We start from the raw sequence: 23,939 nt of genomic DNA, 5'->3' as shown, positions 1-23,939 counted from the left end.
TTGGCAAGAACAGGGCTAGCATTGCAAAAACACAAGCACTCCTAGGCACTAAATATCATGTAAACACATTTCAGAAGGGTAGTACCAGAACACTACCCCGATACAAGGGTATGGTGTAAACCCATTCCCCAAAGATGTTTCAAGGACTTGCTGACCCCTCTTAAAGATAAGATCAGGATGACAGGGTGATGCATAGAGATGTTTTGATTAAAATGACATGTACAAGGTAAAGGGTGATAACTAATCATGTCAGAGGGGTAATATGTAACTTGTTTGTATCAGTGTATAAAAGAGGGGTCACAGAGGAGTTGCCTTTATACAGCCGAAGGGGGAATGGAAAGTCCTGCTGTTCACTGAGCTGGTCCATTGTAATGAGCGTACATGTCTTAGTATCCTCGTAGAGTCTATGGGGTGCTATTACCGTGCTTTGTTGACAATAAACCTGGCCAAGTGAGGGTTTTCAATCTTAACTTTCAATTTGAAATAACATTTTGTTAGTCTGTGTACAATAAATGTGGAATGTTTTCCATGATCCTTAAATTAACTTCTATTTAATACTTAGGATGGGCTTTTCAAAAGGATCTAATGTAGTTACGTTTCCTACTCATTGAAAATCAATAAGAGTGGGAGCATGACTCTTTTTGGATCTTTAGAAAATCTCATTCTTTATTCTCTTGTCACTCACTTGTCAAAGCACTGTTTTTATTTTGTCTAAGGAGACTTTGGAACACTTTAAAACCCATCAATATCACCCATAGTTATATTGAGGAGTTACTGTTCAGAAACTAACAAGCAGGAAGTCAAGATGCCTCTGGCCTGGGAAGCAGGTCATACATATTTTTATTTATTACCAATACTTTCTTGATTTCTTCTTTAGTATCTTCAGCAGCAGAGAGAGAGAGAGACCATATTGAAAAATACATTTGGAACATTGAAAACGCTGGTAAAATACATTACACATAAAATGGTGTTAAAAGAAAATTGTTCGGGTTGCTAAATCAAGCACTCAAGCTTTAGGAAATGCCAAAATTAAGATTGCCTTTGCAACCTTAATTCATCTTCGTTGTGTATATGCATTATGATGAAGTCTTTAATTTTCTGATCACATACTATTTTTTTTCCACAGTACCGCTGCATCATTCAGTGCTCAGGTCTATTTGTTCCCCTGCTTAGTGATTGATCCCCTCCATCCATTAAACCAGAAGGGCCGCCTCCTCTTCACATGGAAAGGGGGTAGAAAAAAACAGGGGAAACTCCTAAATTTGGGTGATAACAAATGGAAAAAGACAGGAATGGAAGTGAGGGTCACAGGTTTAAAATCAGATTCCTGAATGGGGGACAGAGCAGAAAATCCCTGACAGTGCCCACTGCTCCCTGAAAGAGTCCAGGGAGATAGCGGATGCTGCCTACAGGTAATCTACCTGGAAACATGAATGGATGAGTGTGCAAAAATGAGCCCCACTGGTCACAAGGACCCCCTCTTCCCCATTCAACCTCCTCTTCCTTGATTCATATTTGGCTAGCACCAGGAAGAGGTTGATGAGGAGGTCTCATGACTTTGTGGGGCAACGGAGGGAGAGTGTATAAATGGGAAAACCTGCATCCAGAGCCTCAACAAGAATTTCTGGAGGAGGAAGAAAAAAGGACTGTAATCTGATACACTGCAAATATGCATGTGCCAGGGTCTCTCTCTCACCACAGGAAAAACAAGGGTTGGGGCATCCAAAAACTCAGTGATACACCTGTGCTCATGGCTCCGTGAAGGAGCCTCCATCTTATAACCTTGGCGTGCCATGGACCCAAGGTGAAATACTGGCTGCCTCACCTGGGATCCTCGCCCTCCATAGAGTGAAAATATCCTTGCCCCTCAGCATCATAGTTGACCCTGGTGTAGAGACAGGTAGGTTGACAGAAGAATGCTTCCATTGACATGGCTACCATTGCTGAATAAGGTGGTGTTCCTACAGTGATGGGGAAAATCCCTTTTATCACTCTAGGCTACATCTACGATGTGTAGTTATACCAACATAGCTATGGTGCTGTAGCTATGCTACTAGTGTCCCTGTAGTGTGGACGTGGCCTAAACCAAATTTTTCAGAGGTGGTCACTAATTGTGTACAACTCATTTTCTGCATACGTGTACCCTGTGGTTTGATTTACAGAAGTGCTGAGCTCACAGGACTCATAGTAATAAATGAGGTACGGGTCCTGTGGGAAAAAAACAGTATGTGATCTTGTAATTAAAGTTTGTATTATAATGCATATGCAACCTTAATTCTGGTATTTCCTAAGTTCGGAATCCTTAACTTTACAATAGTAACAATGTTCTTTTAACATAGGTTTTGTGTGTGCATGTGTAATTTCCTAGGTTTTTAAAAAAGCAAACTGAAAAAATAAATTCTGTCACGTGTCATCAAATTGATACCTTCCTGGTTCATCAGCTGTGTTGGAATCTTTAGATTCACGACACAGACCTCTGTCACCTGAGATAATAGAGTAACTGAAAGCAATAGCATGTTGTCATTCTCTGTGTAGACCAGCACTAGAGAAAGATAAGACATACTTGCCAGTGAGCAAGGTGGGTAAAAAATCTAGTTAAAAACATCAGATTTTTATATTTATATTAAATACACTTCCTTTAAAAAGGTAAACCTATTTAAATTTTGAAATTATGACCTAAATGTAATAAATATATATATTAAAATTATTTAAATTAAATAATATTCAAATATGTTTGCTACCAAAGTTTTAGAGTAGTTTTTCCCAAACTTGTTCCGCTGCTTGTGCAAGGAAAGGCCAGACTGGGCCTGTTTGTTTACATGCTGCGTCTGCAGGTTCAGCCGATCGCGGCTCCCAGTGGCCGCTGTTCCAGGCCAATGGAAGCTGCTGGAAGCAGCGTGGGCCGAGGGATGTACTGGCCGCCGCTTCCCGCAGCCCCCATTGGCCTGGAGCAGTGAACCGCAGCCAGTGGGAGTCATGATCGACTGAACCTGCGGACGCGGCAGGTAAACAAACTGGCCTGGCCCGTCCAGGCCCGGCAGGGGCTTTCTCTGCACAAGCGGCAGAACAAGTTTGGGAATCACTATTTTAGAGAGTTAAGCCACTGAACCTGGTGCAAGTTTGTAGCTGAGCACCTGGAGCCTGAGTTTGTTGAAGTGCTAAACCCGCTTTTGACAGCAGTAGTCTCTTCTGCAGGGGCAGATAAACTGAAATGAAGAAAATATTCTATTTGACTAATTCATTCAAAGTTGAGAAATTGGGAGTTGAAAAAACAGGAAAGTTGGTTTGTTTTCCCCTACTAATTTTTGAATAAAGAAGAAGCGTGAGCAGTTGAGATTTACTAGCTCTAAAATCTTGAAGGACATGGTGACCCAAAACAATCAATTCAATTCACTAACTACAGATCATACTTCCTTTGTTTAAAAAATCAGTTTTAAATGCAAAAACATGTTTTGATAAATTTCCTTTTATTCCCCTTATGTATCAAGCACATTCAAAGTAGTTTTATTAAAACATTTTAAAATATTTGTGTGCAATTTTTAATGAATTCCAGTTTCTATCCAGATGTAGCTTGACACAAATCACAGGTAAAAAAACCCCTTAATCATCTGATAAATGTCATTCACAGTTTTCTAACATAATGAAAAAGAATAAAAGTTAAGAATCTGTATAAATTAACAAATGTGTGTAGATATAGTATATCCTCTTGGTTAGCAAAAAGTACCAAATTTAGTGTAATGGCTATATTCTGTTGGAAATCAACATTCTAATGATTGGTTTTCCTTAGAAAAATAACTAAAAACCACAAATGCAAAACAAAATTAAAATCCATTTAGATGAAAATTGGAATTCAACTAAAATTGCACAAAAACATCATTTCAAATATGTTTTTCAGTAGTTAAATAAAAATACCTGTTCAAAGAAAAGGTTGCCAAAATCTTTTACCATGGGCAGAACAATGTATTGTGATACAGCATGGCCAGAGGGCAGCAGGAGAGTGTTAGAATGGAGCTTTATTCCCTGTAGTGGGAAGAAAGTTTGCTATAGATTAATTAAAGCACCGGAAGCCAGTCACTTGATAAAACCCTCCCCTGCTTCAATCAGACGAGGAAAGGAGTTGAAGCAGAGTGGATTGGTGTCGGAGCAGAGAGCAGTTTGGAGGGAAGCAGAGGAGAGTTTGGATAAGTGCTGCGGTGGGCTAGGAAGACCAAGACCCTAGGTAAAGGGACACCTGGTTTGTGCAGAAGGAGGGCAAGAAGCTCCACAAGCTCAAGGGCAGGAGAGGGAAGTAGCCCAGGGGAAGGAACCACTAGTTCAAGCGGTTTACTGCTATCCCTAGGGCCCCTGGGCTGGGACCCGGAGTAGAGGGCGGGTCTGGTCCCTCTCTCTTCACTCCCCTCCTCTAGGACACTAGTGGGGCAGTTAATACCCCAGTTCAGGGGTGAGAAACTGTGCCCTGAACCCTCCCCAAGAAGAGAAAGCGCGAGACCCATCAAAGTAGTGCCGGCAATTTGCCACAGTATTTATTCCCTAGCCTTGTTCTCTGAAAAAGCTAAACCATTTTGTCTGAAATGTTCAGAAATACCTAGCCTGAGACAGACACCTGACTGGGAAAATTTCGTCCCAAATGGTTAAAGTTTGGCAAAGTTATTTGCAAATGAAAACAAGTGTTATAACGCGATGTGTGGGGCAACCTTCCTAGGTGGTGCTACCCCGCCCCATTTGTAAGACAGAGGGTTTGATTATTCTCTCTGATATACTTGTTTTCTGCTAGTATGATTCCACTGATTTAAAAGGAGTTATGTAAGAGGAGGCAGAATCTGGCTCAAAGCATTTTAGCATTTATACAGTTTTTAATGTAGAACTAAAGAAAACTATTAAAATGCTTTGCAAGAAACAACACTGAAAACTGTGTGTGCTTTTTAAAAAACATATATTTGTAGAACATACATATATTTGACCATATGATCACTTTAAACTCTTGCTATTTCTCTTTGATTAATTGTACATTTCAATTTCCCTTCTTCCCTTTTTTTTTTTTTTTAAGCTTATGGAAAAGTATTTCTAGTGCGGAAAATAAGTGGCCATGATAATGGAAAGCTGTATGCCATGAAAGTATTGAAAAAAGCAACAATAATTCAAAAAGCCAAAACAACAGAGCATACAAGGACGGAACGACAAGTACTGGAACATATTAGGCAATCACCATTTTTGGTCACATTGCACTATGCTTTCCAGACAGACACAAAACTTCATCTCATTTTAGGTAAGTGGTTGTCATGATTGAAGTTGATTATTAATTTTTATTTATTATTATTTCCCATTATTTAATATTCTGTCCCCTCCCCCCTTGTGTGTGTTCACCTATAGGGCCTGATCCAGTATGTGAAGTCTGAGCACACTTATCAGATTGGGTCCCGAAGGTGACTTAGGCGGAGAAATGCCTATCTTCCCCTGTTTTATGCATTGCAGTGGGGCTTAGGCACCCAGAACATAGTGCAGAGCAACTGTCTGCATGCATGCAGACAGAAACATGGGTGCCCAGGGAACTTCTAACGCATTTAGGCACCAAGTGAGTTTAGGTGCCTACGAGGTTTGGCGGCAGCTAAATAGGGTTTTGTGAATCTCACTGAGGCCTGATTCTGGGATTTAGGGGCCTAAAGAGGCAATTAGGCACCAAAATCTTTTGTGAATCTAGCACTTGTGTTTGTTGTGTTTCAGCTTCATATATGTTTTGTTTTTGTTTTTTTTATCCATGACTCCCCTGTGTCATAATTCTGTAATGCCATGAGAAACCTGAGAAGCCAGACAAATAATAGAAACACATTTTCTTGAACTTTTAGGAAATTTTGATTCACTTCTTGATTTAACCATGATTGCATGTCATCTGTTTGCTTTTTTGAAAAATTTCAAGCAAACTGTTTTTGCTTCCTTGAATATTTGGGAAAGAACTCTTATGTGAGTTTGATATAATCATATGAATGAACATACTCACTTTGGAAATGTTCCTCACATCCTCACTCCCAAACATGCAAAGATAGTACACCATATTTGTGTACTGTCTGTGCATATTTGAGAGTGAGGATGTGAGGAAGCAGGGAGTGTCTTTAAATCACTGACATTATTGTGGGCTGTGAATAAAAGGAAAAGGAAAACCAGGCGAAGGAAGGATGTTTAAATAGCAGAAAGGCTGCTTGTCATGAGACACTGCACATGTTCCAGTTTAACTACATGGAATAAGGTGTCTGGAGTGTGGTCAGACATTTTCACAATATTTAAAAAAGAAAATTAGGAATCCTTTTATGGAATTTAAAGAACATGATTAAAGGTATAGCACACAAGAATTCTCTCAAGTATATTAGAAGCAGGAAACTTACAAGAATTGGTGGGTCTATTGGACCACCAGAGGGGGCGAACAGAAAAGGGTGCTGTAAAGGAAACAATTAAAGAAGATAAAGACATGGCTGAAAAGCTAAATAATTTCTTTGTATCTGTCTTCATGACTTAGGATTTTGGGGAGATATCTAGCTTGGACCAACACTTTTTTCTGATTTAAAAAAAAAAGATTAAATACTCTCAGAGACTGAGATGTCAAAAGAAAAGAACAGTTATGTTTACCAATCAGGCCCAGATGGTGCATACCCAAAAGTTCTGAAAGAATTAAGTGATGAGTTGCTTGAAAAAATATGGAGTCTCTCTTTTAAAATCTGCTATTAAATCAGAGGGATGAAGGGTAGCAAATATTGCCTGTAGTTAAAGAAGACTTACTGGTGATCTGGAATTACAAGACCGTAACCCTTACTTCTGTACTGGGTAAACTGGTTGAAGCAATAATGAAAAATAGAATAATAGAATACCTAACAGATGATAATACAATAGGATTGAACCAGCAAGGTTTTTGAAGAGGATGATGGTGCCTTGCTGATCTATTAGACATATTTATATGTATCAATAAAAGAGTGACTAAAGAAGAACTCATTGAGAGTTTATTTAGGGTGAAATAAGTCATGTAAGTCCTTTGAAAAATTTTACTCTTAGACTTTCAAAAAGGCCTTTGTCAAAGTCCCTCACAAGGGTATGAAAGTAAAATATTGTCATACATCAGAAACTGTCCAAGAGAAACAGACTAGAAATAAATGGGCAGACTTAATGATCACAGAATGGTAAGAGCAGGGTGTCAGAAGGTTCAATAATACAGTGTTTCCCAACCGGTGTGCCATCAGGTATGAACAGGTGTGCCATGGAATTTTGCAAAAGTCACTTGTGAGGAGAGAAAAAAATTCTCATTTATTTTAATTAGTGTCATAACCAAATTTCATTTTGTACTGTTGCTCTTCGGGTGTTCGTGTGTGAGACAGGCGTTACACACAGTGTGATCAAATCACCTTGCTGTTCACGTGGTATCACATGATAGCCATGTTTTCTTATCAACCGTTAAGTTACAGTGGTGAATTTTAAATTGAAGACCCGAAAATGGACAAATATTTGAAGAAAAGAGTTTGGCATCTCCACGTCTACTTTCAGTGATGAAGCTGAACATGAACATAATAAAGTCAAAGTTGTGAGCCAACGCTATTGTGAGAGCATTTGCAATTTGGATTTTTGTTTACAGGTGAACCATCTTGCTCTCTTCATCAGTATTATGTGTGGAGCAAAAGTCTCAAACCATGCAAGTTTGCCAAGTAAGTTAAAACGACACCTTACAAGCAAACATCTATCCCTTGCGAACAAGGGCAATTTTTTTGGAACATTTGAAGGATCAAAATGAAAAACAAGTGCAAAATGGTTAAAGGCTGTGTCATAGTTTCTGATAAACCATTGGAAGCAAGCTGCTTGATTGCTGAGTTTGTAGTGAAGGCTAAAAAACTGTACACAGTCGAAGAAACGTTAATTTTACTAGTATGCCAAGAAATGGTGAGAGTAATGTTGGATGCAAATGCAGTCAATGAAATTGAAAAAGTCCCCTTTCAGATAATATAAGTCGCCGCATTGGTGAGATCAGCTGACATTGAAACTGTGCCCTGAGGAAAAAGGTCAGATCAAGAGGAAAATTTGTGCTGTAACTTGATGAATCAGCAGATATCAGTAGTCATGCTCAACTCTTAGCTAACATCAGGTACGTTGATGGAAATAGCATAAAAGAATGTTGTTTTATTTTTCAGACAACTGCCAGGTCACATACATGGAGAGGAACCTTGAGGAGGGAGAATTGCAATGGAAAAATTGTCTTAGTGTTTGCACAGACAGGACTGCCCCCGTGATTGGCAAAGTGAAGGGTTTGTAAACAAGGCAAAAAGCAAAACCCAGATGTGCTGGTGACTCACTTTTTGCTGCACTGTGAAGCTCTTATGGCCAAAACACTGCCAGAAGAACTTTCCTTAGTGTTAGCTAGAGCAGGAAAGATAGTAAACTTAATAAAATCACGGTTCTTAAAACGTGACCTTTTCTCACTGTTATGTGAGGAAGTGGGATCAGAACACTAGAGTTTACTTTTGCACACAGAAATACACTGGATTTTCCACAGAAAAGTTTTCTCATGTTTTTATGAGCTGAAAGAAGACTTAAGAACGTTCTTAGCTTTGGAGGAATCAACATACAGGGACTTAATTGCTGGTGTGGCGTGGTGTGCAAACCATGCCTACCTTGCGGATATATTTCACCACCTCAGTGAACTGACCAGGAAAATGCAAAGTAGAAATGAGATTCTTCTCTCCTTCATGGATAAACTGAATGGGTTTAGATCTAAATTAGCCCTCTGATGTGAAAAAAGTAGCAAGACGCAATAGAAATTTTCCCTCTGGAAAACGTGGCAGATCCTAGTGGTAGTATTTTGGTCAGTGTCATTTCTGAGCATTTAAAAAGTCTGGAAGAAAAATTCATTTTATATTTTGTCAACCTATATAGACGATTTTGACTGGTTCTGGGATCCTTGGCTTTCCTCTGTAATGGAAAGTGCTAAGAATCTTACAATAATGACTCGAGCAACTTGATGAATTAAAGGACGGACCCTCTTTTAAAATTAGATTTGGTGACATGGCTTTGGACTTATTCTGGTTGACAGTGGCAAACGAATATACAGTAATCTCAGACCATTCTATCTCCATTTTGTTGCCATTTTCAACAACGTATCTGTGCAAGTTATGTTTATTCAAGCCTGACTTGCATCAAAACCAAACAAAGAGAGCATCCGAGATTGGTGGAGTAAGAGCTCTGAGTTGCACTCTCATTATTTCTGCCAAGAATGACTCTGCATATCAAGGCAAGCTCACATTTCTCATTAAAAGTATGTTTTTTTTTATAATAATTGTAATGCAGGGCGGCAGTGCACCACAAAAATTGTGCCTTAGATTGGAAAAGGTTGGGAAACACTGCTGTGTAAAATGGGTGGTGTTTAATATAGTAACGATCTGGAAAAGGGGATGATAGAATAAAATTTTCAGGTTAGTCAAGACAAGAAAAGACCAGAGAAAAATCAGAGGTACCTATGCAAGCTCAGAGAATGGGCAACATTATGGCAGATGAAGTTCAATGTTGGTAAGTTCAAAGTTATTCATAATGACTGGAGTAGTCTGAACTCCTCATGCACCTGATTGAATTCTATATTTTATCAACTTGGGAAAAAGACTGGTCATCATTGCTGATAACTCACTGAAGATCTCTGCTCAGTGTACAGCAGAAGTCTAAGAAGCAAACAAAATGTTAAAATGCAAAATGAATGATGTGAAAAATATTAAAATGGCATTCAATAAATCAAAGGTGTACACAGTGACCTGGAATATTGTTTTTAGTTTTGTTCATGATATCTCAAAAAGTATATATAAATAGCGAGGGTTCGGAGATCGGTGACAAGAATGGTTAGAGGCAAGGGGAAATCTTTCCTATACAGAGAGATTGAAAAGATTAGGATTATATTATGTGTTACGTTATAGAAGAGGTGAGTAAGAATGGACATGATAAAGATGCACAAAACAATAAATGATATAGAGAAGATAGATTGAGTAGATTTATTCATATCCCATTATGATATAAGAACAAAAGGACTTCCAGTGAAATTGAAAGGTGGCAAATTCAAAACTAATTATGAACAATACTTTTTCACACAATCTATACTAGTCTGTGGAATTCATTGCCAGAATATTGAGGCCCGGAGTTGAGCAACATACAAAAAGTTATTTAGATACTTATATGGATAACAAGACTATAGTAAATATTAAAAAAAAAAAATGGAAGGAATATAGACCCCTCATCCTTCAGGGCTTAAAATGACAAGTTTCTAATTACTGGGTTTTTTTAATTACCCTGTGCCTATTTCTGGTGCTGGCGGCTGCTAATAACAGGCTTAGGTCCAGCCAAGCTCATTTGACTCCTGCAGACAGAGAGAGGAAGATCAATGCCACTTGGAGAAAGATTTCCCTCCCCTTCTCTTACCGTTAAGATGACCAATTACCAGGCGGTGATGGCTGGTTATCAATTCTATCTGTGGAAGAAGATGGCTGTGTTTGTTCAGGATTTGCCAGATGACAACAGAAGAAGTATTTTGATAGGAGAACAGAATGTTGTGAAGCATGCTCAGGCCTTCATTTGATGCTTTGGACTCTTCTGCCAGAGCACTGGCATCTGCAGTTGCATTAAGGAGCCAGGACTAGCCTTGTTCCTCGTCACTGGTTCTGGATACTAGAATTAAAGTGGAAGATCTTACCTTCAAAGGGGATGGTCTTTTCCGCAGCAAGAGTGATGAACTGTTTAAAAAATAAAATTGAAAGAAACTAGATCCACTGCTCCATCACTGGGTCTTTATCCCTTTGTCAGAAGGAGGCCTTCTTACCCATTCTTTTTGCTATCAGAGACAGTTTTACCCTTGTTAGTCTACTTATTTTTCCTTAAATCAGAGATGTCAGCAACAGCATCTGCAAGCTTAGTCTTTTAAATGCATCCGATGAAGTGAGCTGTAGCTCACGAAAGCTTATGCTCTAATAAATTTGTTAGTCTCTAAGGTGCCACAAGTACTCCTTTTCTTTTAGCACAAAAAAGCGGTCTTTCAGATCCAGACCTAAGACAAAATAGCCTGCTCCCTCCTTTTGAACACAACATCTCAGATTTGATGTGAGGATCTGTCTCTTCTTTTATGAACAATGGGAGGTTTATTACATCGGCCCTAGGGCCGTAGAAATTGTTAAAAAAGCGGCTCTGCTATTCATTTTGAAAACTTACCTCCTTTCAGTTCCCTCTATTCTTCCTTTTTACGGGGGACTTACTCATGAGGCTATTATACTTTCAGAAATATGGAAACTGCTCCTGATAGGGACTCTTGAGGACGTACCCAAACATTTGTAGGATTGCGAGTTTTATCCAAGATATTTCTTGGCACAGAAAAAAGATGAGCATTTTTGTACCATTCTAGATTTAAGAAAATTGAGCAGATAAATTGTCTTCATATGTGAACATCTAAGAGAGTAGGGTATTGTTGTTGACCTATATTTGGCCAATAGTTTGCTAATGGCAGCTACACACAAAGAGCTGTTACTTCACAGCAGTTTTCAGCCTTCCTTGTTTTGGATCTGGGTCTATTTCATAACTCAAAAAAATCAAATCTTTACCAATCCAGAGGATTCTTTTCATAGGCTCTATTTTGAACTCCAGTAGGAACAAAAGCTTTTCTTCCAGATGATAGGTTTCTGAAAATAGAGCAGTTTTATTTTGGAAAGTCTCTAACCTGTCAAACTCAGAAAGTGGTCTTCTTTCTGGGTCTCATGGGTTTGATGGCAGCTGCCACTGACATAACTCCATTTGCTTGTCTCAGGATGAGGCTGAGGCAGCATTGATGTCTCAAATTTTACACACCCAGTCTGGACAGCCCTCAGATGTTTGTCACTCTGCCTCAAGATGTTCTCATTTCATTGATGTGGTAGACAGACAAATCAGATGTCCTCAGAGACGTCCTGTGTAATTCCCCTTCACTACTGGTCTTGATAACTTCAGATGCATCACACACTGGATGAGGAGTGCATTTGGATCATTTTACAGTTCAGGGCCACTGGGCTTCTCAGGAAAAAAGCTTGCTTATAAATGTGTTGGAGTTAAGAGCCATTAGTTTGATCTTTACTTCCTCAAGCAATGGACAATACGTCCACTATGTGTTACATTAACAAGCAAAGGGGTTCTGACTCTTCACAGTTATGTGCTGAAGCAGCCATTATGGGACTTGTGCATTCTTCACAATGTCTGTCCTTTTAGCAGGGGAAGAGCCATGTGCTGGCAGAATGTCTCAGCAGGGACAGTTCTTAGCTACATGAAGAGAGTTCTAACCTATTATTTAAATAAAACTGCTTTTTAGGAAATCATTTACGTTGTTTGTTTCTTATTCTAAGAATCATATGGGTCACGGTATGTTTGCTCACATATTTCCTGATAGGTTAAACAGTGTATCATTGAAAGTTACAAGTTAATGACAGTTTGTGTGCATTCTGTTGTAAGTTCTCATTCTGCTAGAGCAATAGCAGTATCTTTTGCTTGCTTTACATTAGGGCTGCCAAGCGATTAAAAAAATTAATCGTGATTAATTGCGTGATTAAAAATTAATCGTGATTAATTGCGCAATTAATCACTTGTTAATAGTTGAATACTATTAATTTAAATATTTTTGGATGTTTTCTACATTTTCAAATATATTGATAAATTATAACAGAATACGAAATGTACAGTGCTCATTTTATATTTATTTTGGATTACAAATATTTGCACTATAAAAAAGCAAAAGAGATAGTATTTTTCAATTCACCTAATAAAAGAAGTGTAGTGTAATCTTTATCATGAAAGTTGAACTTACAAATGTAGAATTATGTACAAAAAAGAACTGCATTCAAAAATAAAACAATGTAAAACTTCAGAGCCTACAGTCAACTCAGTCCTATTTCTTGATCAGACAGTCGCTCAGACAAACAAGTTCATTTACATTTGCAGGAGATCATGCTGTCAGCTTCTTGTTCACAATGTCACCTGAAAGTGAGAATAGGTGTTTTCATGGCACTATTGTAGCTGGTGTCACAAGATATTTATATACCAGCTGTGCTACAGATTCATATATCCCTTCATGCTTCAACCACCATTCCAGAGGACATGCGTCCATGCTGGTGACAGGTTCTGCTCATTAACAATCCAAAGCAGTGCAGACCAACACATGTTCATTTTCGTCATCTGAGTCAGATGTCACCAGCAGATTTTCTTTTTTGATGGTTCGGGTTCCGTAGTGTCTAATCCAGTAGCATTCTCAGAGCACACACAAACTGATGAGGAGGTTATTGTTCCTCAGGGAGCCTTACGCCTTTGGAGAACTCTGCTACTACACCCTTTCCTTCCCTTCCCAGTTTTGGAACATCTCCTGTCCAAAATACCTTGCTCCATGCTTGTGCAGTGTAAAAGGAGGTGATGATGGCACATGAGGAGAAAGTTCCTCTTCTTACTGATACTTACTTGATACTTCCTGTCAGCAGAATTTTCTCCTGCATAGGGGGAATTCTTCATTGGCAGTCTCCAGACTCTTTGAGCCCGCTTTGTGCTACATAATTTTGCACTGCTTATGTCATACAAAGTTAACTGAAGATTCTGCTCCCTTGTTGTTCTTCCTTCTTTTATAAGTGTGCATAAATGTGATGTTTGTAGGTCTTGTATTCCTTTTCTAAGCCTTTTGGTAAATAAATGAAAGACTGACTCTTTTTAAAAAGAAAATTCTTTGTAATTTGCCTTTTGTACTTGTGAGATAAATAGGTTTTTGCTATTACTGAACTGCCGTGTGAAAAGTCTACTTAAGGGAAACTTTAATTTTGGGCCTTGGATTTTAAACTTTATAAAGTTTCTCATATTCAAGGGATTTCAAGTGCTGTATATGTATGTATAAAAACCTGTATACGTACATGTACAATATTAAAATACAATAAAAGCATCTAGTTCAGAACATTTGTTTTTTTCCCAAGAAATGGTAATATGTCAAAATAATTTTTAAAAAAGCTTTTAAAAGAAAGTAAAATTACTAGATTATCTGTGTTTATTTATAGACTATATAAATGGAGGAGAACTTTTTACTCACCTTTCTCAAAGAGAGAGATTTACAGAAAATGAGGTGCAGATATACATTGGAGAAATTGTACTGGCTCTTGAACACCTGCACAAGGTAAGACAGTTTTTTCCATCAGTGCTTTCTTGTGAGGTACATCTTCATGATTATATAAACAATAAAAAGGACTTATTTTTTTGTTTAAAAATAGAGCATGATTATATACACCAATTTTAAATATTAATTATTTAATGAATTATAAATACATCTTCCTTTATTACGTATTCAGTTGTTGTATCTGTGCACCAATTAAGACTAGAGTCTACTCTCTGCCTCTAGAGTCAGTATTTGTTGTTTTGCCAATTGGTTGTTGCTTTCTGAATATCTCCATTTCCAATAGTATCTTCTTTCCACATATGAAATGTCATTATGACTCTCATTTTCTTTCAGCGTAAAGGACAGAAATGTCTGCAGTCAGTTTTTATTACTGTGTCCTTTCATTAAAATTATAGGTTAAAATTTTTCAAATCTGAGGCCTAAAATTAGATACCTAATTTCCTATTTAGGCACCTAAGTGACCCATAATTTACAAAGATGTCCCATTGAATTTACTGGGATTTGTAAGTCGTAGACTTTAAGCTAGAAGAGACTGCCAGATTGTTTAGTCTGACCTTTGTGTATATCACAGGACACCAGCACTATCCAGCACCTGCACACTAAACCCAACAACCGAAATTAGACCAAAGTATTACAGCCCACTGAAGACTAGACTGTTACATGCGGAGAATAAAATGGAGCAAGTGCTTGAGGGCTCCTGAAATGATTAAGCAAGATATACCCAGATCATCCGGGCCAGTAACCTCTTCCCACACTCTGAAGAGGAAGGTGGAAAAAAACCCAAGATCACTGCCCATATGATCTGGGGAAAAGTCGTTCCCCACCCCACATGTGGCAATCAGTGAGACCATGAGCAAGAACCAGCCAGCCACGCACCTGAGAGAGAGAGAGAATGTTTGGTGCCACCACAGAGCCCTGTACCTCCCCATCTAATGTCCCATTTCCAGCTATGTCCATCCTGATATTTCAGAGGAAGGAGATAAAAAACAGCCAAAAACCAGAATACATTGTAGGGGAGGGAAATCCCTTTCTGACCCCTGCAAGTCTCTGGCTGAAACCCTGAAGAATAAGCTTTTAAGAACATATGGCATAAACCAGAAGTGAGACCCAGGGCTTTGGAGTCCTGCTTCCTACCATCGTAAGCTACCCCCTCATACAGTCACACTCATAAATGTGTTTAGTTGTCTTAAAGTTAAGTAAGTTGTTTACCCCTACAACTCCTATTGGAAGGCTATTCCACAACCTTACCCCTCTGATGGTTAGAAACCTTGTAATATCCCAGCTTGAATTTTTTCATTACCAGTTTATATCCATTTGTTCTTGTGCCAACATTGTTCTTGATCTTAAATAGTTTTTCTCCCTCCCTTGTATTTACCATGTAATGTATTTATAAAAAGCAGTCATATCCCCTCTCGGCCTTCTTTTTGCTGGACTAAACAAGCCAAACTCTTCAATCTCCTATCAAAACATAGGCCCTCCATTCTTCTGGTCATCCTAGCAGCTCTTCTCGGCACCTGTTTTGGTTTAAATTAATCTTTCTTGAACATGGGTGACCAGAACTGTACACAGTATTCCAAACGAGGTCTTAACAGTACCTTGTACGATGGCATTAATTCTTCTCTATCTCTACTAGAAATGCCTTGCATGAAACATATTAATATTGCCTTTGCCTTTTTCACAACTGCATTTCACAGCTGACTTATGTGGTGGTTCATAGTTATATTGTAACTGACACTTGCTCTTAGGTCTCTCTTCTTTGTCACTTCAAGCTGATGAGCTGCCAGCAGAAGTTCTTATTAGATCCTAAGTACAATGATCTTGCACTTTCTACTGTTGAGTTTCATTCCATTTCTGCCACTCCAGTCTTCAAGAACGTCCAGATCCCCATGTATCATATTCCTATTCTCCTCTGTATTGACAATGCCTCCCAACTTTGTGTCATCAGCAAATTTCATTAGCACACTTCTATTTTTTGTGCCAAGGTCATAAATAGGAATAAGATTGGTCTCAAAACTAATCTTTGAGGAGTTCCACAAGTAACCTCCTTTCAGTCTGATAATTCGCTTTTCAGGATAACCTGTTGCTTCCTCCCCTTTAGCCATTTCCTTATCCACCTTACAATTCTTGTACTGATCCGCATTTTCCCTAATTAAACTAATTTCCCATGTTATACCACATCAAATGCTGTGTTGAAGTCCAGTATGTTAAATCTACTGCTTTTCCATTATCTAAAAAAATCAGTTATTTTTCTCAAAGTAGTAGATCAGGTTAGTGTGGCATGATCTACATTTGGTAAACCTGTGAGGCATTCTATTCCCTTTACCATTTATTTCCGTTAATTTTAATTATTCTTTTCTTCACAATTTGTTTTAAAGCCTGACATACTCCTAAGATTAATTTAACAGATCTGTAATTTTCCAAATCACTTTTAAAAAAAAATATAAGTATGACATTTAACTATTCTCCAGTCATATTCTCCCTGAATAGACAGATTTATGAAAAAACTTTGCTACTAGATTAGCAATCTCATGTGCCAGTTCTTTCAGTGTTCTCAGATGGAAATTATCCATTCCCTCCTATTTGAGCAAATTAAGCTCTTCAAGGTTCTCCCCCCCTCCCACCCATCTCAGTAACTGCTAATTTCTAGGTCTAGACCCTCATTTCCATCAGCCATACTGCCTTCATGCACGTTTCATATGATCATCCTATTGAAAACCAAGGAAACAGCATTCATTCTGGGGACTCAGCACTTCTAAAAATCAGGCCACTTTCATTTAGATTCTAAGTATAAATTTTGGAGCCTGTGAATGAGCTCCCCCTCAGTTTCTGGAAATCATGGCTGGTAAGCCCTCTTTGTGAACTAAGCAACATGATTAATTCTAGCAGATACCTCAACCAAGTGTTTCTTTATTGCTGTTTATGCTGCAGATACATCACAACATAGCCACAGTTATGTAGAGCCCCTTTCCTGCTCTCTGGCTTAGCTTTTTATATGGCTAGCTTTCTTCTCAGAGCTATCAAGATGGTGAGCCAATTATCTTCATAAGGCTCCCTACAGGTGCAAGTGTTTTCTACTCTTCCAACCCCAAACTACGCAAGTCCCTCCTACTCTTAACTACATCTGGGGACCGCGGAGTTCTAAGTGACCAGGTAGTTTATAGCTACTAACAGAGCCCTGTCACAGAGCCTACCTCTAGACAGCCAAGTTTGAAAATTTTGATATTGGTGAACAATATATATGTTCATGGTCTTCAGTAAAACAGCCCACCTGCTCTTCCCAGGGGAGAGGCTATAATGAAACTGTTTGCACTTTCAGCTCCTTATTTTGGCTAGGTGATAGAGTAGAGGCCAAGACTGTAGTTTTTTTTGTACATGAGGCAGAGAGCGTGAGGCCAGAAGAGACCACCAGATCATCTAGTCTGTCCTCCTCTACATCACAGGCCACCACCACCACCCAACAACTGGAATTGGATCACAGTATTACAGCCCAGAGAAGATTAGATTATTATGTGCCACAGGCAGAGGGTAGGAGAGACTGAGGTGCACCAGTGCTTGAGGCCTCTGCAATGGTTTGTAAGCGATTAAGCAAGCAAGCGACACACATCCACACACTAGCAGTGATCTTGGGGGGTTTTCAGCTTCCTTTGCAATCTGACCTGGTGGAAGATTCTTTCCCAGCCCCATATACGGCAATCAGGTAGACCCTGAGCATTCGAACAAGAATCAGCCAGCCCAAGTACCTGACAGACAGAATGCTCAATGCCTCCTTGGGCCTCAGGCCTATCTTGCTTAATGTTCCATCTCCAGCTCTGGCCATCTCTGATACTTCAGAAGAAGATTTTAAAACCCCCCCCAAACCTCCAAGAATACATTGGGGGAGAGGGGGTCTCCCTTCCTGATCCCTGCAGGTGTCCTGCTGAAACCCTGAAGCCTGAGCTTTAGGAACGTAAGATATAGTAATACTAATAGCGCAGTCTCTGATGAATTGTTGTTTTAATGATGCAAAGAGTGGAAATTTATGTGAGCAAAATTGCCTTGTAGCCTGCTGTAGCATAACTGGCTCCTGCATTGTATTTATGGAATCTTGCATAATCTGCAGATCAGTCAGGAATATATATTCTTATGAATATAGGTGCAGGTGGTTCCATTATTAAGGTTGAATTCAGTTTTGCACTTAAAAGCAGGGATTCAGCCACTTTCTTATATCTGAAGTGTACAGTGTATACTCCCCTAAAGTACACTTGTTTAGTACAGAGTATTGTTTCTGAGAATCTACAAGTAAGTAATTTAATTAGTTTACAAGTTAAATTTAAAATGGGTCCTTTAAGAATCTTCGCTTTGGGTTTTTTTGGGATCCTGAATGGTCTTAATCCTGGAGTAAACCTCCCATATAGTTAAAATGTTGAAATTTCATGCATTGCCTACATTTGAAGAACTGTATGTAAGAGTAAGTCATTTCTTGTTGTTTGTTTTTTTTCATAACTGAAATATTTTTTTTCATCAGTGGCTGAAAAACAGTATTCTTCTACAGAGAATTCCATGAAGACCTGTGTCTCAGTTACCTTTTTAACTGCACCTGGAACCCCTCTCTAGTCTCTCCAAGTGCGCAGCCCTCTCACTCAGTAAGCCCAATTTACTGAGCCCTGCAGGTCTTTCCTTCGGGGCTTTGACGAGCAATTAATATACAGTGATCTTCTCAAATACAACGTATTGCTTATCTTTAACAATAGGAACACTGCTCCGCATAAGAGAGAGAATTTGAGCCCACTGAACAGTCCAAATGCCTGTCTAGACTACCATTCCCCTGATGGTAGCCAGATAGCACAACTTAGTCAGACCCTCTCACAGAATCTGTCTCTGTTTTGGACTGCTCCGTGTAAGCATCCCAGACAACTCTCACCTCTTTCTCTCTAGAGCATCACTTTAACTGTTTTTAGTGTCCTTTTGATCTTTAGGTTACAACCTTGGCAGAACAGCAGTGTAACTCTTGGCTGGAGCCGGTTAGTGGGATATTTACAGTTAATTGCTTACCCTTCTTGTGCTGTTTTTGTAGCTTATTTACACTCCTTGTCTTGTGTTCCTGACTGTTTTTTGAACAGCCTAGTATTAAAATGAACTAACCTATGCATTTAGTTCCCATTAACCCAGTATAGCTACCAAGTACCTCTTTCATTCAACAATCAATCATATAAAACATACAGTATTCATGGATTAATACAGATTAGCCCTATGTCCTTCACAATCCGCCCTCTTTCAAAATGAGGGTTGCCATCTCTTCCTGTTCTCAGTGGGTGTGAAGCTGCAGGTTGCTATCAGAAAGATGCTCTCTTTCAAATGTCTACTGCCTGCCATTGTTCCCATTGAGGGTGAAGCCAAGATGCCCTCATTGAGGATGGTGGCTGCTAACTCACAGAGCCACCATTCTTCCTGATGGCAGCTTGACTTTATGCTTGTTGGGGACAGTGGGAAGTAATCGCCATTTTGAAACAAGGGATCTTTACTAATAGTAACTTGGAGCTTCACACCCATTGAGAACAGGAAGAGATGGCAGCTATTTTAAGACGGAAGGTCATCTTGGAATTCTCTGTAAAAACATTAATTTTTAGCCTCTGCTGAAGAAAAAATAAATAGCACTATTAATCCTAAACACTTATTTTCAAAATCTCTTCTTTGCACTGGATCACTCAACTTCTGTGAAATTGTAACAAGGGGGAAATGCTGGGGTGTTGTGCGAGGGAATTTGCAGCACAGGATAGAAAAAGGAAATTGGTGTGTGTAAGTAAAAGCGGGAATGTGGAGGTTCGGAGATGGTGGGGTGCGGGACCTGGCCAATACACTCTGGATGCTTTGTAAAAAGAAAAGGAGTACTTGTGGCACCTTAGAGACTAACAAATTTATTTGAGCATAAGCTTTCATGAGCTACAGCTCGCTTCATCGGATGCAAAGCTTATGCTCAAATAAATTTGTTAGTCTCTAAGGTGCCACAAGTACTCCTTTTCTTTTTGCAAATACAGACTAACACGGCTGCTACTCTGAAATCTGTGGATGCTTTGTGTTGCTCCTCAATGGATGAAGCACCCAGAGCATATTGGTCAATCTAAAAACCAAAATCATTAATTACATAGTCATGTTCTCTCTAGCTTTCTTGTTTAGTGACCATTTACAAAAATTTTAATTGGAAGAAGTAGAAAAGAAGGAAATTCCCAGGCTAAAAACTGTTAAATTGAAGCAAAGAGTGCACAGCAGTAATTTTAAGAGTAAAACCAAAAAGAATGCTGTAATGATCCCAAAACCAAATGTTACAAACCAAGGAAATTCAGAGTTCAGTTTTAAATTTAAAAGAAATCTAGAGGTGTTAAGCTGTGATAATGCCTAGTTAAGCATCCAAAAAACCATTACTCTGCCCTGTAGTGATACTATGAACAAAAAAAATATAATCAAATTGCTCTTAAAAATCAGTTTATTATAATCTGGGACTGCAAACCCTATTATGGATTTATACTTGTATATTATAATGTCACTACAGGGCGGAGTTGAGATTTGGATTCTGTAACTGAATATTTCCATATCTTAACATATTTAACCTTAACTCTGAATTTTACTGAGTTTGTGGTGATTATATTTGGGATAATTACAACATTATTATAACATATTTTACCCCTAAAATACTGATAAGTTTAGTGAAGGTTGAGAGAATTTAACAGTTTTGTATCTGGGATTTTTAATCACTTTTGCTAGATCCAAATTTAGAAACATTCTTTAACGTATCTTAGCATTTCCAGATTAATGTTATATTATTGTTTTTATGTTTGTTTGCAGTTGGGCATTATATATCGAGATATAAAACTTGAGAATATTCTGCTTGATTCTAATGGCCATGTTGTGCTGACAGACTTTGGTCTGAGTAAGGAGTTTCTTACAGATGAAGTGAGTATTTGAATATTCAGTGATTGTGGACCCAATCCAGAAATAATTTGGTTCTGTCTTATTGAGCGCTCCACGTATATTTGAGGGCAGAATTTGCCTCTTACGATTTCTCTCCACTGGTTATCTCCTTTTCTTCATCAACAAACAAAAACTGCGTGTCTTCATTTTTAAGCCCCTTCACAACTTAACTCTGCCATACCTGTAGACTTTTATTTGGTGTTGAGCATCTGACCCCACCTTTGCTCTGCCAACATTGTCAGCCTTTTTGTCCATGGTTCTGATTTTTCCTCAAACATCTTCACAGTTTCTTCCATGCTGCCCCTTATATATCAAAGTGTAGCCATTACATTGTCATCCATCATATCCCTCCTTAAAACTCACTCCTGTCATGATGCATACAGAATACTTTTTCAACGACTAGACAGATGGTGTGCTTGATTGTTAGTTATGCTAATCATAATTATTTCATAGTTATCTTGTATTCATCCTGTCTGCTTGTTGTCTCTTGTCATGTATTTAGATCTTTGGGGCAGGAACCATCTTTTCTTCTTTGAGTGCTTGCTCATGTTGATTTTATTCTAGGTGCGTGCACGCCCACGTGCTCAGTTGTTGGAGATTTTTGCCTTAGTGGTATCCTTAGGGCCAGATGTGGTGCCCCCTTGAGTGCCGTGCTCATGTGTCAGTATATCAGGTGCTGCTGGCCCTATGTGCTCTCAGTTCCTTCTTACTGCCCATTGGGGTTAGTCAGAGCGCCTTTCCTTGCACAGTAAGGGCTAGCAGTTTAGTCTCTTCTTAGGACCTTCTAATAATATAAGAAAACCTTCTTTATAATAGTGTAAGTAGTTTTTAAGTGTAGTTAGACATTAGAGTCCCAGCAGGGACTTCACCCCAGGCTGACGCCATGCACTGACTATAACAGGCCTATATCTGTAAGTGACCCCCACAGCAGCTGCCTCAAGTGCTTGGGGAAATCGCATATGAAGGACAAGAGATGGCTTCCCAAGCTCCCCCCAGTGCCAAGAGAGCAGAGGCCTCCACCAGCAAACGGCAAAGGCTTCCCATGAGGGCAAGCAAGCCGCTAAGAGCCTTCAGGAGACAGTGGAGTACCACTGATCCCCTGAGACGAGGCAGAGTTCTCCTCCACGCCACAGATCTCCAGAGTCACAGCCCAGATCCTCGGGCTTGTCCTCAGTCTCTGGCATGGTGATCACGGTCCCCACCATCTTGATGCGGATTGCCTAAGGGGAGGCACCAGTCTCCATCTTGCCGGCAGCATTCACCCTCCTGCTGGTCATCCTCTCAGCACAGATCTTGGTCTCCTGCCCCCTGGGAGCACTGCCCATTATGACGCCAGTCCCCCCAGCACCAGTCCCTTTCATACCAGCACTGATCCTCTCGCTCCAGGCACCGGTATCTGGTGGCGATGATCAGCAGGCAGATGCAGGCAGCAATGGTTCCACTGTGGTCACCAGAAGGGGATTCCTCCAGCACAAAGGGCAGTTCAGCCCTTTTCCCAGATTCAGCCGGCGTGATTTGGCTCCTGAGGCAATGTTGACATCAATGGCACCGCCTTGGCAGCATGGCCTGTGCAGTGGCCTTATTGGAGCACATGTGCTGGTCATGACAGTGCCCCCTTCGCACCACTCACCTGCCACTGCCTCTGAGCAACAGTTGGCGGCAGTGATGGCACTGAGCTCGGTGCACCAGTTGCGGTTGGAGGTCGGGGTAGAAGAGACTGCACCCACCCCTAAATCTCTAGTCCCCACGGGGGATGATGCCCCAGGGCTTCCCCCGGTGGTACAGTCATCATTTTCATCTCCAGATGAGGCAGTTACAGGACTCTCAAGGGCCAGCCCACCTGACAACTTTAAAGAACACCAGGCCCTACTTTGATGGGTGGCCGAGAAGTTGGGCCTAGATTTGGAGGAGATGTCCGAGCAGGTGGAAACCTGGTTCAATGTCCTCTCAGCCTCTAACCTGGCCTGTGTTACACTACCAGTGCATGATGGAGTCCTCAAACCTGACAAGGCCCTCTGGCAAACCCCGTCTTCTTTTCGGTCCTTTTGGAGGTAAGAGGAATGGAAGTACCTTGTCCTGGCCAAAGGGTTCAAGTACCTTTATACCCACCTATCGCTGGGCTCTCTGGTTGTCTCTGTGGCCAACGAAAAAGATAAGCAGGGGCACACTAGCCCAACTCCCAAAAATAAAGAAGCCAAAAGACTGGATCTTTCTGGGAGGAAAATTTATTCCACTGCCAGCTTGCAGTTTCAGGTGGTGAATCATCAGGCCCTCTTGGGCAGGTACACTTTTAAGTTAAAGGAGTCCCTTCCACAGGGTTTGGCCCAAGAATTAGGCATCCTGGTGGAGGAAGGCACCGCAGCTGCTAGGTGCTCCTCCAAATGATATGGGAATGTGGTGGACTCAGTGGCTAGGGTGGTTGCATTGGCGGTGGTTATGAGGCACAGCTCCTGGCTTCAGACAGCTGGCCTTTCCCAAGAGATGCAGACCTTGATCCATGACATTCCATTTGATGAGAATGATCTCTTCTAAACAAATGCAAGACTGCGTGGGTTGAAGGACACTCAGGCCACTCTTGGCTCACTGAGCACTCATACGTTGCAGTCTGCACGGACGCAGTTCCGGCTGCCCCCACCGCCCTGGCTTTGGCAGCCTCGTCGGGGTCTGCTAGTAGAAGGGATAGAAGCATGAGTTTTAGTCGCCACCGCCCTTACTCCTCCCACTCACTCGTGCAGCCCAGCCCAGCAAACATCCTGGGGGGCCAGAGGTGCTCATTTTGAAGGTGCACTCAAGAGAGATGCCCCAGCCAGTTCCCAGGATCCATGCT

At 40.2% G+C, this 23,939-nt stretch overlaps 1 protein-coding gene across 7 annotated transcripts in view; it reads left to right on the top strand.

The window, feature by feature from the left end:
• The window catches only part of RPS6KA5 (ribosomal protein S6 kinase A5), a 196,228-nt gene that overhangs the window by 59,045 nt on the left and 113,244 nt on the right, over positions 1-23,939 (top strand). For 6 of the 7 annotated variants that reach the window (XM_043517828.1, XM_038405646.2, XM_043517824.1 and 3 more), the window contains 3 exons: positions 5,048-5,266; positions 14,052-14,167; positions 20,987-21,094. In XM_043517828.1, coding sequence (XP_043373763.1) covers positions 5,110-5,266; positions 14,052-14,167; positions 20,987-21,094 — 381 coding nt within the window. In that variant the 5' untranslated portion in view covers positions 5,048-5,109. The remainder of the gene's footprint in view (positions 1-5,047; positions 5,267-14,051; positions 14,168-20,986; positions 21,095-23,939) is intronic. The other variant, XM_038405647.2, reaches the window with a different exon arrangement.

Source organism: Dermochelys coriacea, chromosome 6 (genome assembly GCF_009764565.3).
Source record: "Dermochelys coriacea isolate rDerCor1 chromosome 6, rDerCor1.pri.v4, whole genome shotgun sequence".
NCBI classification, from domain to species: Eukaryota; Metazoa; Chordata; order Testudines; family Dermochelyidae; genus Dermochelys; species Dermochelys coriacea.
The sequence above is the reverse complement of the archived record's forward strand: the minus strand, read 5'-3'. Positions and strand labels throughout refer to the sequence as shown.